The sequence below is a fragment of the Asterias rubens genome, chromosome 13, assembly GCF_902459465.1.
Source record: "Asterias rubens chromosome 13, eAstRub1.3, whole genome shotgun sequence".
Classification (NCBI taxonomy): domain Eukaryota; kingdom Metazoa; phylum Echinodermata; class Asteroidea; order Forcipulatida; family Asteriidae; genus Asterias; species Asterias rubens.
In genome coordinates, this window is record NC_047074.1 from 9275389 (window position 1) to 9291698 (window position 16310).

At 41.4% G+C, this 16310-nt stretch overlaps 2 protein-coding genes across 2 annotated transcripts; one reads left to right on the forward strand and one right to left on the reverse strand.

Moving 5' to 3' along the window:
* Positions 1 to 2226: 2226 nt before the first annotated feature.
* On the reverse strand, positions 2227 to 3210 carry LOC117298698 (beta-1 adrenergic receptor-like). The gene has a single exon (XM_033782015.1). The coding sequence runs from the start codon at positions 3208 to 3210 to the stop codon at positions 2227 to 2229; it is 984 nt and encodes a 327-aa protein (XP_033637906.1).
* Positions 3211 to 6093: 2883 nt separating this feature from the next.
* LOC117298572 (membrane magnesium transporter 1-like) lies at positions 6094 to 15890 on the forward strand. The gene is made up of 4 exons (XM_033781891.1): positions 6094 to 6180; positions 11940 to 11992; positions 14282 to 14385; positions 15464 to 15890. Exons 1-4 carry the CDS (start codon positions 6105 to 6107, stop codon positions 15588 to 15590), a joined length of 360 nt encoding a protein of 119 aa, XP_033637782.1. The 5' UTR covers positions 6094 to 6104; the 3' UTR covers positions 15591 to 15890.
* Positions 15891 to 16310: the final 420 nt, after the last annotated feature.

A 16310-nucleotide genomic window follows, 5' to 3' on the forward strand; every position in this document is an offset into this window, starting at 1 on the left:
CTTGCGAGATATGAATGAAAGAAAAAAACACTCTTGTCACACGAAGGTGTGTGCATGCGTTTAGATGGTTGATTTCGAGACCTCAAGTTCTAAATCTGAGGTCTCGAACTCAAATTCGTCGAAAATTACTTCTTTCTCGGAAACTATAATGACACTTCAGAGGGTGCCGTTTCTCACAATGTTTTATACCATCAACCTATCCCTATTACTTGTCACCAAGAAAGGTTTTATGCTAATAATTATTTTGAGTAATTACCAATAGTGTCCACTGCCTTTAATGTTATTTTGTTCTTAAATAATATACACGTATCATGTATGGCGCGACACCAAAAATGAATGGGAGACTTTAAAACTCACACAAGGGGATACAAACACCAACCTGGCAACAGCCAATCTCTCTCATACAAACAATGGTTTAAACAGCGGCGACAGGATGCTCAGAAATATAAAGTTGTTAAATTTTTGTTATAGATGCAGTCCATAGGAAACATAATAAAACTATAACGAGTCTCGTACCTCACGTTAAGACATGGTAAACATTTTTTTCCCCCGAAACACTCCAAGCCAAAATTCTGAAAAACGTGAGGTCAAACAAACCCGCGCGACAAAGGAATCGTGATGTCATTGGCGGCTATTTGATGTGGAAAATAGCCCCCTTAGTTTGCCAAAGCTGGAGAACTGTGTTCAAATCCAATTAGGGGAAAATCACCACTGGTGCATTTTTGACTTGAATTATTTATACCAAGTGCAGATTTTAAGCGTAAAATGGTTATAAATAGGCATCTACGATGTCTGTTTGGCCCAAAAGGGTAATAGTTAAAATATTGAGATTATCCTGTAGCCGCTGTTTAACGTCTATGTTTTGTAAATATTATCACAAAATAAGTTGAGATTCAGTAACTCATAGACGTCAATATTTATTCTAATCATTGTGGAATCAGCGTTGTATGAATCGAACCTACAACCTTGTGTTTGCAAGTCATGCAGTCTATAATAAATATATAGTGTTTTGTGGTATCTCCACAAACCTCTTTTTGGATTGCACTCCCCCACCATACAAAGATACAAATTTCACTCATTCTCTCGTGTATTATAGATGGATTGCACATGACGTCATTGATCACCATCTTTGATGACGTGCACGAGTGAAGGCTATCATTGGCTGAGAGTTGTGCGCTGCGCGTTTAGATTTGAATTTGAGTTTTTCCATTATTTATCATCAAGTTAATATGGCGGTCGATGGCGATAATGTGTGATCCATCTAAATAATAAAGCATTATTCCTATGAACCAATTTTTGTCAAAAGCTTTACTGCGGTATCAACTTGAGATCAGGGCCCAATTTCAGAAAGCCTGTACGCACAAACAAATTGCTGAGCATGAAATTTCTTATTTGATAAAAAACAGGAACACCAACGAAATTTCCATTTGTTGCACATTGCTTGTTTACTGGTTATTCGGCTGTTGCTTGCTTATCCTGAAAATCACGTGGAAATTTGGTTGGTAATACTGTTATCAAGGAAAAAATTTCATGCTAAGTTAAACGGTTTGTGCTTACAGGCTTTTTGTTTGAAAATTTGGCCCATGGCCCAATTTTATGTAAGCATGTGAGCGTCCCTTGGCAGAATTTTTATAATCAAGGTTAAACGCTGGCTTACCCGCGGTTAGCGCACGAGATAACAAAGCAAATCCATAGTTAACGTGCACGCAAGCCTAGAAACGTTCTGCTAGAACTAGAGATAGCATAGTGAAATACTAATTTTGGTTTTTACCCATACACCGATGTGTGTTAGCACTGTATACTCAGTACTTTCCCGAGTCCTGTGAAAAAATATCACAGGCATAGGATTCGAACTGCCTCTAGCTGCCGGGCAACCTCGGTAGTCTAGTTGGTAAGACACTGCTCTAGAATTGCAAGGGTCGTGGGTTCGAATCCCACCCGAGTAACATGCCTGTGATATTTTTTCACAGGACTCGGGAAAGTACTGAGTATACAGTGCTAACACACATCGGTGTATGGGTAAAAACCAAAATTAATATTCTTTATCCCCGATGCAAATTTAACATCTATTATATAGTGAAATACGTTTATGCTTGCTCACTCTTATACTGCTACACTAAGCACAAAACATTGCTTACCGGTTAATAACAGCTTTATGAAATGGGGCCCTGTGCTGCACAGTTACCTCCATAGGATTTTCAGGTTTTGTTCCTATTTTGGTTCAGCTCAGGCTACAGTACTGCGTGTAGTACCAGTCGTTGAGTGATGCTGATCTGCCCGTCCAGTCTTGCCAATCGTCACAAGGAATCCTCGCCTGAATTGCTTGTACTTGAAGGCATAAATAAAAGGATTCGCGCACGAGTTGAAAGCTACCATGGACACAGAAATGATGTAGATGGCTCCGTTGAAATCCAGGCTCCAGCCGAAGTTGAACATGAAGAAGATGACCTGGTTCGGAGTCCAACAGACCAGAAAGGTGATGAAGACCATGAAGAGCGTCTTGAAGGTGTTTCGGCGGGCACGGAGTAGGGACTGTTCCTGGTTCTCGATGTTGTTGTTAGCCGCTGAGGTCCCGGACGCAGATACGGTTGGTACGGTAACACCTCCCACTCGCCTGGCGCTTCGTTTGAGCTCCACGGTGATATGCGTGTACACAAACAGCATGGAGACTGCGGGTATGAAGAACTTCACAAGGATGAAGACGATACCGGCCGTGCGGGATGCAACCGAGGAGTTGTAAAAACACTGCCCGTCTTCGAAGGTGTTTATCGCTGCCGTATACGCCCCGTCGAGGGCGAGACCGGACAACCAAATCACGACCAGTGTGCCCTTGACAAACTTGGTCGTGTACAGGCTGTGGTAGTGGAAGGGATAGACGATGGCAATGTACCTTTCAAAAGTCAAAGACATCAGGTTCACGGTGGATGAGGTGAAGAAAACCCAGAGCCAGAGATTGGAGAGCCACATGTGGCAGAGGAAGTGGTACCAAGTGGTGTCAGGGAGCGGGCTGATCACCACGATGTTACTGGTGAGTATGAGCATCAAGGAGCCCAGACAGTCCAGGGCAGCCTGGTTTGCGATGAACGCGTTGGTCAGTGTGTGCATGAAGCTGTTCCTGTAGATGACAACGCACACCAGACCGTTTCCGAGCATCCCAAGCAACCCTACAATGGTCTTGATGATGCGTAGGATGAGGATAGCCTCTGCCATGTTGTTGTCTGAAGGTTTTGATCGGTTCCTTCTTGTCTGTTGAAAGTCAGCAGGAACACCGTACATAAATACTGATGAAGTGTCGATGTACACAACTTGTGTCCGAGTGTTCAAGGCATCGGACAAGCTACGAACTATCCCAATCCTCCGTGCTCACTCTCTCTCTCCAAGTTATGGCCTTAAAGCTGACAATGGAACTGTCTAATCATCACAGTACAACGCTTAAAGATTCACACTGCCTTCGGATTATTTGGCGCCTTTTGGGGCTCTAAAAGCGTAGGTTGTGAGATAAACAATCGTCGCAAGATGTTTCAAGACTTCTCCATTCAACAAACAAACTTCGAAATTGATGTACTGATGTTCCTTTTACTTTGTCTACAAACATGGCCCGCTCTTGTAAAGAACCACAGTATTTACTCGAATATATTACAGGAATTTGTTCTCGAGGTAAACGGAAAAAAAAAACCCAATAATTTCGAGGGAGACTTGGTAAAACAACTTTCCAACCATAAAACACATCCGCTCGTAGCCTAAAAGCACCCGAGACGCAGTTTAATCATCTCCGTGTTGCACTGTTTTAGTGATGATTTTTACAGAGCGAGAACGGTGATCAGCGACGGGTGGGTGGAACTTCGTTACAAAAACCATGACAACCGTTCCTCTGGAAATTACGAATGCATCACTTTGAGCAATCATAATTTAACAGTACTGGAGTATTATAAGAGGCCTGGAGCGCATGTACCCGCCTATTATGGACCGACAGTGATGTCAAAAATGGACACGTGTGCGGCATGCGACTCCACAAAATGATAACTCTTCTTTGAACTAAGTGAATATACAGTTTTGGGCGTGTGACGTCATGTGCAAAGTTTCTACTGGTATAATGGTACTCCTCGCGGGATTTTTTTCGTTCGTACGCAGATTTTTGTTCGTTCGTACGCAGATTTTTTTTCGTTCGCATGCAGATTTTTTTCGTTCGCACGCAGATTATTTTCGTTTACACGCAGATTTACACGCAAAGTTTTTTTTCACGCATATCCCTATAAAAGCTCCTTACAGGAGGAATAATCCCAAATAAAAAAATATACAATCTGGGCCCAAGTTCAAAGAGATGGGTAGATTTGTAACCAAAATTCCGTAAAATTTACGGTGCTCTACCTGGCAGCTAGGGTGCCAAGTAAAGTGCAGTAAAATTCAAAGTGGAAGTTTTGTAAATTAATTTGTGCCTTGAAGGGGTAGTTTGCAAAACTTACACCGTGACATTTACTGCTCTTCTGGCACCCCTAGCTACCAGGTTTTTACAAGTGCCATACAATTTTGCTCACTACGATAAGGTTACCAGCCAAAATACTATGTCCCGTATACAATTTGTGACTGGTATTCTGCTCATTTCTACTTGACAGAAAATTGTTATGCGATTTGTTCTGCTTTCAGCTCATTTTTTTGCCCTGTATAGTATGAGAAGCGCTTCTCAGGTTCAAATGAATAGCATACAAAAACGCTGTTTTATATAGCCACATTATATACTACTTCGTTGAAGTTAAATTAATGTTTCAAAAACGCTTCATTTACTGTATCAGTCTAGTAAAAAGCAAAACAATGGTTTGACCTGGAAAAAGTCTATTTAAACCCTCAAAAACAACATATCAAACAAGTAGCAAAAAGTAAGCAGGGGAAATATGCATAATTTGCATAAATTAAAAGACGACGTTTTCGCAACTGTTTACACATAAGCCCGGAGTACAAGTTGTCTATTTTCACCTAAATAATTGTGCATCTCTTGAACCCTCCAAAACAAAGTATCAACAAAGCCTATATTTTCACTAGTGTGTGTGCTCACGCCCTGGTAGATGAAGAATTTATATTATTGTCACATCAAACTTTCATGCAAATGTCTCTTGAAACCAGGTTGGCCTAACTCTCCCAAATAAAGTATGAACAATATTTTAAAGTGACAAAGGTGCAATACATTTTAATTTTATGCACTAACAAGAAACATTACTGGAACCCACTAATGACCGGGCTAGAGATAATAATTCTGTAAAGTTTGGAATATCCCGAACATTTTCCTACCAATGGTGCCCACTGCCCAGTCCAAGACGTCAAACATCATTTAAAGGTGCAGTCAGTATCGCATATTATGTTATTCCATAATACGCGAGTAACTTTAATGAAACAATGTAATTAAAATATATTGTTACCTTTGTTGATACTTTATTTTGGAGGGTTACCTGGTTTCAAGAGGCATTTGCAGGACAATTTGATGTGACAATGATACCAATTCTACAACTATCAGTGCGTGTACACACATACACGAAATAGAGGCGAAAACAGCAAGTTATGCATAATCCCCGTACTTCTTTTTTTTCTACTTTTTTTGATACTATGTTTGTTAGGGTTTTAAGAGATGTTGCATCAAAATTTGATGTCAAAATTATCATTTTTTTTACTATCAGTGCGTATGCACACAAACATAAGTGAAAATAGAGGCAAAAACGGGAATTTTCCATTGATGTAAATTATGCATAATTATTTCCGTACTTCTTTTTAAAACTTTGTTGATACTTTTTTTTTTTAGGCTTTCAAGAGACTTTTTCAATTGTGGAATATTGTTAAAATAAAAAAAATCAAAAAAATCAAGGCAATTTGCACCTGTAATCTGTCGCTAGTGCCATGTTTAATTACTTTTTTCCCCTTTTGTATGTGCCTTCGGGCACCCCTTGAATTGACATGTTTTGTGCGTTAAAAATAGCATTAATTACCATTGCCGCCCGTCAACAAAATAAAAGAAGCGTCGCTGTTGCGACGGCTCTTGCACGTCGTTTATCGACTTTGTCTGTCCGTCCAATCAGTGATCACGAAACAGTCGTTGACAAGCTGCAACTCTTTACAAAATGGCGACGTTCAGCAGTGTCACACTTTTGGTTGGATTTCTGGGGCTTGCCCATGCCGGTTATTCAGCTGCACAACGTAAGTATCTCCATTATTCTAGTCTTAAGTATCACATAACTGTACAGTTGTGTTTATGGTTTAATTAAGTGCTGAGATTTGACTTTAGTAAGGGAAAAACAAATAAAAACAATTAAAGGAACACGTTGCCTTGGATCGGTCGAGTTGGTCTTTAAAAAGTGTGTGTAGGAGCCGCTGTAGGCCCATGGTTAGCCCCATATAAATCGGTCCAATCCACTCCGTATGCTTGGCCCCAGCACCACTGGTATCAAAACCTTTCGCTTCCTTGAAAAACCTTCTGCAAGGTTCTGCATCATGAAACTTACCGATCTAATGCTTCAGAAGTTGCAGATAGGCTACTACACTTGGAATCGTTCAAATAGGTATCACAGATTTTGAGTAAAAATGAAGTGAATTTCGCGTGTGAATTTTCTCAACTAACGCTCTTTTACCGCTAATGCCGCGATATGCGATTGTCCCCCGACCGTGCGCAGATTTGTTTCCCTAAACACGGTTGTTTCACTAAACACGGTTGGCCATTTATGGGATTCAAACATTTGACTCCCATAAAAATAGCCGACCGTGTTTGTCGACGAGGTAATAAAAGGAAAACCACGCAATTTCGAGTGATACATGTACTTGTGTGGATCATTATAATTCTATTCTACTTTTAAAATATCTTTCTAATCATATGCATTCTACATTACAAACGGTTACATACGCTTTTCAAAGACCAACTCGATCGATCCAAGGCAACGTGTTCCTTTAATAATTTGAAGGGAAACGGGGGCTCGATCTACCGACTGGTACTGGCATGAAATGATGAATAGGGAGTGGACTGTATTGGTTGTAGTTTGTACTGCTGAGTTAATGGTAGGCCTTGTGAATTTCTTTGTCATTGGTTTTCAAACAATACTTACATACTCATGCCACTCATGCCCCACTGTAAGGCATAAACAAAAAATTGGTATGTTGGCGTAACAGGCCCCTCAAAAATAGGGTACATGTAGGTTAGGTAGGACAGGATAGGAGCATGAGGTAGGGATTTTTGTTTTCCCCCTCCCAGTCCCAGCAACGAAAATGAGTTCTAACTTTTTAAGCCGGTCTTATACACGATAACAAAAGAAAATAAGGCTACATGTACACACAACAACTAGTAGATTTTTAAAACTCGTGATGACATTAATTTTATTTTCATGTCTTTTATAGATTTTAATCATTAAAGTTCTTCCCTTGATTCCCTTGGCCTTGAAATAATAAAAATATTCGTAGTTTTAGGGAATACCAGGTTACAACATAACTTTTGTTATGCCTAAGTCTCTTCTCTCTGTTCTCGAATGCTTCTTTCTAAGATTTCTTAGTTCTAATTCTTAGTTCTAAACTAAGGGGAGCCTTGTAAAGGGAATCAATGTGTGGTGAAGAGGTTTTCAACTAGTGGTTTAATCTCAACGAGGCCTGGTTCTTGATAATTTTACCGAGCCTAAGTTAAGGTAAATTATCAAGAACCAGGCCTCGGCGGGGTTTAAACCACTAGTTGAAAACCGATTCAACACACTTTGATTCCCATACATAAATAGGCTACCATTTTGTTTAAAAGGCGTAATAAAGTAAGAAACTCTGTAAAACTTATCCGTTTCCGAGTGCTTGAGCTCTGTATGTTTCCACCTCCATGGTACAATGTATGTTCAGTATGTTACATGCACATGTACGACGCCCATACTCGTATGTTTTCCGGTTCCGTTCGTGCGCATGCGCCTATGATAGTCTTTGTGCATTTCGCTGGTTTTCCTTTCACACACAGCGCGGCCAACTCACCAACAGCGCCTGCATCGCCCGTAACAAGGAACATCTTGCATCAAGACTAGCGCGGAGTCTTCGCTCACAATCGGTTATAAACACTGGTCATTATCAATGATTTAAACACCCCAACGCGACGCGCTCTCCACCAATAGGAATAACGAAACTGTCTTGTTATTTATGAATGTAATATTATAATGTACATTTGTAGGACCCCATTATCAAATTTTATGATAGGAGTCAAACATTTTGAGCCTCCATTTAATTCTGTATGTTTTCAAAATGGTCATTGATTGATCACATTTCACTGGTCATTACCCAGCAAACTTCAGTTTCCTTTGTACTTCACACCTTAAAAAAGACATTCTTAAAACACAAAATACTGCGTTCACAATGCGACAGTTTTCAAAAGGTTTTCACTGTAAGAAAACATCAACATTTTTTGGTCAAAAAGCAAAATAAATGCAAAAAATATAATTGTTCAATGCAGTGTTGGTTCAATGATTTCTTTCAACACAACACCCCTCCAGCTATGAAATGGTAAGGCCCTTGGGTAAACAACTCCTTATTTTAAGGGAATGCTGTGTGGTTCGTGCGTATCGCGTGATGTGGCACAACTGTCCCGGCCGTTGCTCTCAACGAATAGGAATGAAGAAACTTTCTTTAGGCACAAGTGCAAGCTCGCGTGTCAGGCCCATGTTTCAACACATTTTACCCCATTTTACTGGTTATAAACAAAGGTTTATCCACGTGACGCGCTCTCCACCAATAGAAATAGGGAAGCTGTTTGAGGAATTTATGAATGGACAACAATGCATTTTTTTTTAACAGTCATGTGTAATAGGCCTGATACTAAAAGGTGACTGCCTCCATAGGCCTACCCCCTGGTCATTATTTCACAGGTTGGCAGAACAATTTTGCTGCCATATTGCGTGTTTACAGTGGATTTGCATTGCGACGTCATTTACTTTTGTGCGGAAAGCACCGGAAGGTTAGCATGCCTTTTCGTGCGCTTATGGCCAGCAGCGCTATGAAATAGAAATCGCACAGTAAGCAAAAAAACAGCCGCTATGAAATTGGGCCATAGTATGTATACATGTAGGGCCTATAACCGCAAACCAAACATGTAATGGATTCCCAATGGTCTGAATGTGCATCTGAAAAAAACAACCATAAAAACAGAACATATAATAATCATTAATGAGTAATATGTCAATGAGAAAATGTGTTGCCAGGATACAATGATGTCCACAGGGATTCGTTAAAAAAAACTAAAGTTTGGCTAGAAGAGAAAGTGGCGCTGTTAATGAGTAAATGTCAATGAGAAAATGTGTTGCCAGGATACAATGATGTCCACAGGGATTCGTTAACAAAAACTAAAGTTTGGCTAGAAGAGAAAGTGGCGCTGTGGCAGGAAAATAATCCCTAATTGGCAATTGAAGCAAACTGGTTAAAGATGATCACAACGTCTTGGGATTTCTCTTGAAGGAACTGACGTACTATACACGAGAGCAATTTAGCAAGGATCCCATGCTAAATTGTAGCATGGTTGTAAGATTTTACAAAATGCACCTCGTGTGAAAGGACAATAATTTTTTGAGTCTCCAGGGTCCCTTGTCAAATCTTGTCCAACATTGCTACATGTTGTTGGAGGTCTGGACCTACATGTACGACAAAATCTTACACTAGCGGAAGTTTTGACCAAGGACGTGGGCTACATCCATAAGGAACCCTTGTTTCTTGAACGACGTCCTAGGTGAAAATGCCCATACAGAGCATGCGTTTGTAGCGTTGACCGTGGGTTGCGTTGTACACAGTTGAATGACACAATTGAAGGTACAATTGACTGCCTTTTCTGTCCGTTTCTTTGGAGGTTTATTCACACACAACAAGTCATAAAATTACACCAACCAGAACCCTAAGCCAGAGAGCGCCCTCTCTGGCGAGCAGACTCACAAATCGACCGGCTTGGGCCAACAGCAGTGCTCCGAAGGGGAGTCGTGTTGGCGCCCCCAACCGGCCGATCGGCACCGCCGCTACACTATTGTGGGTGCTATCTTGTCCAACTAAGTTGATCAGGATTACCAATTTGTCATATCACTCTCATGGCGCACAAGGGTTGTTAGTTTTTTAACTTTGCAGTAGGAAAGCTCACAAAATCCATCACGCATTGTGATAACAAATTAACAATCCACGCTCGTAAATTTTATAGCAAGGGACCGCGGCTACATTTTGGCCGTGTGAAAAGGGCTAACAAGTTCTCAGGTTTTTCACTCTTCAGTAGAGTTTTTCTCAAAGGCTTAAAGGATTAGGGTGCCTTTTGTACAAGTACATACACATGTATGTAACACAAAACACATTGTCCACAGATTTACATTAAACTTACACAGCTTTTTAGATATTATTAGTAGAAAGCGTACCTTAAAATATTAGCTGCTGAGGTGCTGTAGTTTTTGAGAAATGAGTAAAACAATGTCATGAAAATACGTTTTTACATGCTAAAATAATTTTTTTCTCATGATCACTGAGACGGAAATTATTTTCATGACATCGTCATACTCATTTCTCAAAAACTACAGCGCCCCAGGAAATGATATTTTCAAAGAAGCTTTCTACCATCAGTATCTTCAAACTGTGTAAGTTTAATGTAAATATGTGGACATTTTGTTTTTTGTTCCTACAAAAAGTACCCAGACCTTTTAAATGCAATCATCTAGAGATTTACCTTCTTTTTCTGTGATGTTGTTTATGTGGTGAGCCTGGCAGAGCTGGTTCACCGGACCCAAGCTTTGGTCATGTTGTTGTTTGGTTCGAATCCCGGTCATGGCACTTGTGCCCTCGAGCAAGACACTTACAAATGAACCATAATTGCTTCGTAAAAAAGTTTGGAATGTACATGTAGTGCATTCTGCTCCATACCACCAGCCAGGCTCCAATACCCAAGCCTACATCCTTACATTTAGTTATAGACTGTTTCAATGTCACCCTGTTTCAGTCCCAGGAACAGGCGGCAAGTGCCCCCTGGTGGCAGTTGAATTCGGTCGGTTTAAGGTTTTGTAAATGAATCTCACATTTTACAATGAAAAGTAAGCATTCAAAATACACATGAAATTACATACCAAATCACACAGGGAAATTAATACTTAGACGCGGCTTAACACTCATGAGTCCAGATTAACTTACATGTACATGTACATGTATGGTAAACACTCCTTCTCACACTCTGCTGCTGAACTTTGAAACAATCTCCCAATCAATGTCCGTAAATCTTCTTGTGTTGTTACTTTTAGAAAAGAAACTTAAAACTGATCTCTTTCCTAAACAGTAGATTTATGATTTGTTTCTAGCTAGTTTTAATTTATCCTTTCCTTTCTTGTAGATCATGGTTTGAAAAAGCGCAACATAAATACCTTACATTATTTTATTTTATTTTATTATTACTACATGTATTAGAGACCAAGGCCAAACATCTGAATTGGCAGCTTTGTCTACGGCTATGACCTTTGCTACAATAGTAAGGGTGATGTTGAGGATGCACTAGTAATAGTACTTCAACACATACATAATATTGTGTAGCTGTAGTCGGAGCTATAGCCGCCAATTCAGGCTTAATTTTATTTCATCTCACTGGTTTTTGTAAGCTATACGTGTATGTTACACTGGCGCTCTAACCTAGATGTTGGGTAGATTAAAACCGCAGGGGAAACTGACTAGGTAGGCTAAAATATTAAAAATTTAGGTTGAATAAAGAGAAAGTGACTAGAGTGGGATTTGATACTGCCACATCAGGACGATAATCCTGAAGGTTCAAATCCTGCTCTTGTCAATTTCTCTTTGTTCAACTTACTACATGTACATGTATGTAATAGCCTATGGTGAGCTACAGTACACTGGTACATGTATGTTGAACAACCTCCTCATCTTTACTTGCCTTATGAATTTGTGATCGCATCTTAGTGTTTGTCTCCTTTTTATCTTTACAGACAGGACATATTTGCGATTAACCGAGCAAGAGTTTACAAGATTACCCATTGATGTAAGTATAATAATAATGCACAACCTGTATCCTGTAGCTCATTTCTAGTGCTAGTCATCACAATGTGCTGTACATACAATCAAAGGTCTGTAATTTTAATACTTGGCCACTTTCATCTTGCAAACGGCACTTTCATTGTGAAGCCTGACTAAGAGGCCCTGAGATCAATAACATGCCCTACACTGTTCACCAGGCCCTAAGACCAACACCAGATCATAATACCAGCACCCGGCACTAAGACCAAAACCAGGCACTGAGACCAACGCCAGGCACTAAGACCAAAACCAGGCACTAAGACCAACACCAGGCACTAAGACCAAAACCAGGCACTGAGACCAACGCCAGGCACTGAGACCAAAACCAGGCACTGAGACCAAAACCAGGCACTGAGACCAAAACCAGGCACTGAGACCAAAACCAGGCACTAAGACCAAAACCAGGCACTAAGACCAAAACCAGGCACTGAGACCAAAACCAGGCACTGAGACCAAAACCAGGCACTGAGACCAAAACCAGGCACTGAGACCAAAACCAGGCACTAAGACCAACGCCAGGAACTAAGACCAACGCCAGGCACTAAGACCAACGCCAGGCACTAAGACCAACGCCAGGCACTAAGACCAACGCCAGGCACTAAGACCAACACCAGGCACTAAGACCAACACCAGGCACTAAGACCAAAACCAAGCACTAAGACCAACGCCAGGCACTAAGACCAACGCCAGGCACTGAGACCAAAACCAGGCACTGAGACCAAAACCAGGCACTAAGACCAACGCCAGGCACTAAGACCAAAACCAGGCACTAAGACCAACGCCAGGCACCAAGACCAACGCCAGGCACCAAGACCAACGCCAGGCACCAAGACCAACGCCAGGCACCAAGACCAACGCCAGGCACCAAGACCAACGCCAGGCACTAAGACCAACACCAGGCACTAAGACCAAAACCAGGCACTAAGACCAACGCCAGGCACTGAGACCAACGCCAGGCACTGAGACCAAAACCAGGCACTAAGACCAACGCCAGGCACTAAGACCAACGCCAGGCACTAAGACCAACGCCAGGCACTAAGACCAAAACCAGGCACTAAGACCAACGCCAGGCACTAAGACCAACGCCAGGCACTAAGACCAACGCCAGGCACTAAGACCAACGCCAGGCACTAAGACCAACGCCAGGCACTAAGACCAACGCCAGGCACTAAGACCAACACCAGGCACTCAGACCAACACCAGGCACTCAGACCAACACCAGGCACTCAGACCAAAACCAGGCACTAAGACCAACGCCAGGCACTAAGACCAACGCCAGGCACTAAGACCAACGCCAGGCACTAAGACCAAGGCCAGGCACTAAGACCAAGGCCAGGCACTAAGACCAAGGCCAGGCACTAAGACCAAGGCCAGGCACTAAGACCAACATCAGGCACTAAGACCAACATCAGGCACTAAGACCAAAGCCAGGCACTAAGACCAACGCCAGGCACTAAGACCAACGCCAGGCACTAAGACCAACGCCAAGCACTAAGATTAAGAACATCACCATGGCAACATAGACCATGGCTTCTTTGACTTTGAATATGCAAACAATTAGGAAAAACCTCAGCAATGTGGGAGATCAACAAACAAGCAAAATATCTTTGCATTCAGTAGGCCTGCATGTTACCAGGCAAATATATGTAGCAAGCAATATCTTTTGAAGCATGGATTTTTCAACTGTCATTGTTTACCCTTTGTTTACATTTTTGTATGCAAGTCGCCAGACACACAAGGCCTGAAGGCAACTTCAAGGTGTGGGGTTCAAATCTACTATTTTCCAGGGGCCATTGCCACCCACTCCTAGGGCTAAGACAGGGTTACCTCCTTTACAGTCCATATGGATATAGGCCGGCTTGGGTAACATCTATCAAAAGCTTGGCTGGTATAACAGAAAGCTATGTACCTCTCCAACTTTACGAAGCAATCATGGTCTTGCCTAAAGACACAAGTGTCACGACCGGGACTGGAACCCACTGCTAATCAGAAGAGAGACCGATTGAATCCGGTGCTCTTAACCGCGTAAGGTTGTGACACACCATATTTTTGCTGTTGAAAGGCTGATGTACTACTGTAGGTAGAGCATTCCATATCTTTTCTATAATATGTAGGCAGCATGGGCAAATATGACATGGTTGATGGGCTACAATTTGTGGTTGCGTCGAGCACAATAACACTAAACAGACACACGCCACATGTCCAGAATTTGTTGACCTATTGTTCTGATGTGATTGTTCTTCTCTGTCTGTAGATCATTTGCCAGTGCTTGATCAGTCTCCTGTTTACAATCTATGGTGTTCTCAACATAGCTGGGCAGTTCAGGGGAATCAAAGCTATGGCAGACATGGAGAAGAAGTAAGTAGAATACTGTTATACCCTCATGTTATGTTGCTCAATGCTATTCTGTTACCCTAGGCTATTCTGTTCCGGATGTTCTGTTGCCCAAGGCTATTCTGTTACCTAAGGCTATTCTGTTACAGCTTTTCTGTTATCCTAGGCAATTCTGTTACCCAAAGCTATTCTGTTACCATACTGTAGTCTATTATTCTGTTACGCAAGGCTATTATGTAACCCTACATGTAGGCTATTATGTTACCTTAAGCTATTCTGTTACAGCTTGCCTGTTACCCAAAGCTATTCTGTTACCCTAGGCAATTCTGTTACCGTAGTCAATTCTGTTACCTAAAGCTATTTTGTTACCATATAGTCTATTATTCTGCTGCTCATTTACCCAAAGCTTCTGTGTTACGCTGTGTTACTCTGTTGCCCTAGGCTACTCTGTTACCTTAGACTACTCTGTTAACCCTAGGCTACTCTGTTAACCCTAGGATACTCTGTTATCCTAGAATACTCTGTTACCCTGTGCCACTCTGTTACCCTAGGATACTCTGTTATCCTAGAATACTCTGTTACCCTAGGCTACTCTGTTAACCCTAGGATACTCTGTTATCCTAGAATACTCTGTTACCCTGTGCTACTCTGTTACCCTAGGATACTCTGTTAACCTAGAATACTATGTTACCCTGTGCTACAGTGTACTCTGTTAACCCTAGGCTACTCTGTTAACCCTAGGATACTCTGTTATCCTAGAATACTCTGTTACCCTGTGCCACTCTGTTACCCTAGGATACTCTGTTATCCTAGAATACTCTGTTACCCCTTTTAGGCGATTCTGTTACCTAGGCTATTCCTCTTCCATCCTTATCCTAACCCTCCAAAATCCTTTTTTAGGGAGTTGTCAAAGCAGATCTGATATTCGGGACTTCAAAATGTAGCCTACTTTTGTAAGCAGGACCTCTGTTTGAAAACATGGCTCTTTAGAATGAGTGTTGACTGTCCATTGCATTCTGTTTTTGCTCTGAGCATGATTTTTGATTAATTTCTCAAAAAAGTGGACCCCTCAACATTTTAAATTCTCTCCCGTTCCTTGCAGATCTTTTGACACAGTTGGTAACAGGCCGTCCTTCTTTATGTTCCGGCACCGAGGCCAGGCCATGTTTGGGTTGAACCCTTCGTGCGGGAGCGCAAGAAACGTGGAGAATATAGAGCCAGCTACGTGACGTACAAAGACCGGTCTGCATCCTCAATTGATTTTTTTTTTTTTTTTTTTTTTCAGTGATGTTTGTCACAGAATGTGTTGTGAAGACAAGTGGATATTTTGTTTCCTAAAAGTGCCCTGAAATACATCAACAGATTATAAGAGACTTTGGGGGAAAAATTTAACAAGAAAGTAAATTTATTTCATCAGCAAAACAAGTGATTGAATCTTAGTTTTACAATGTAGTTAAATAATAAGGGAATCAATGTGTGGTGAAGAGGTTTTCAACTAGTTGTTTAATCCCAACGAGGCCTACTAGTTGAAAACTGACTCAACACACTTTGATTCCCACTCATAAATACCTTTTCGGTCAAAAACATCATCACTTTTTGGTCAAAAAGTAAAATAAATGCAAAAATTTTAATCGTTAAATGGTTTCTTTCAACACAACACCCCTCCAGCTATGAAATGGTAAAGCCCTCCGCCACCCTCAGGTAAATAACTCCTAATAAGGGAATGCTGTGCGCGTATCGCGTGATGTGGCACAACTGTTTCAGCCGTTGCTCTCGACCAATAGGAATGAAGAAACTGTCTTAAAAGAACAGGTGCAAGGTCGCGTGTCACGCCCATGAATTAACACTTTTTACCGGTCATGAACAAAGGTTTATACACACGCACGTGAGGTGCTCTCCACCAATAGAAATAGCGAAACTGTCTGAGATATTTATGAATGAAGGTTTTC

Coding starts and splice junctions, on each gene's coding strand:
- LOC117298572 (XM_033781891.1), top strand. CDS start 6,105: ATGGCGACGTTCAGCAGTGTCACACTTTTGGTTGGATTTCTGGGGCTT. Junction 6,181..11,939: donor CGGTTATTCAGCTGCACAAC/GTAAGTATCTCC, acceptor TTATCTTTACAG/ACAGGACATATTTGCGATTA. Junction 11,993..14,281: donor TTACAAGATTACCCATTGAT/GTAAGTATAATA, acceptor CTCTGTCTGTAG/ATCATTTGCCAGTGCTTGAT.
- LOC117298698 (XM_033782015.1), bottom strand. CDS start 3,210: ATGGCAGAGGCTATCCTCATCCTACGCATCATCAAGACCATTGTAGGG.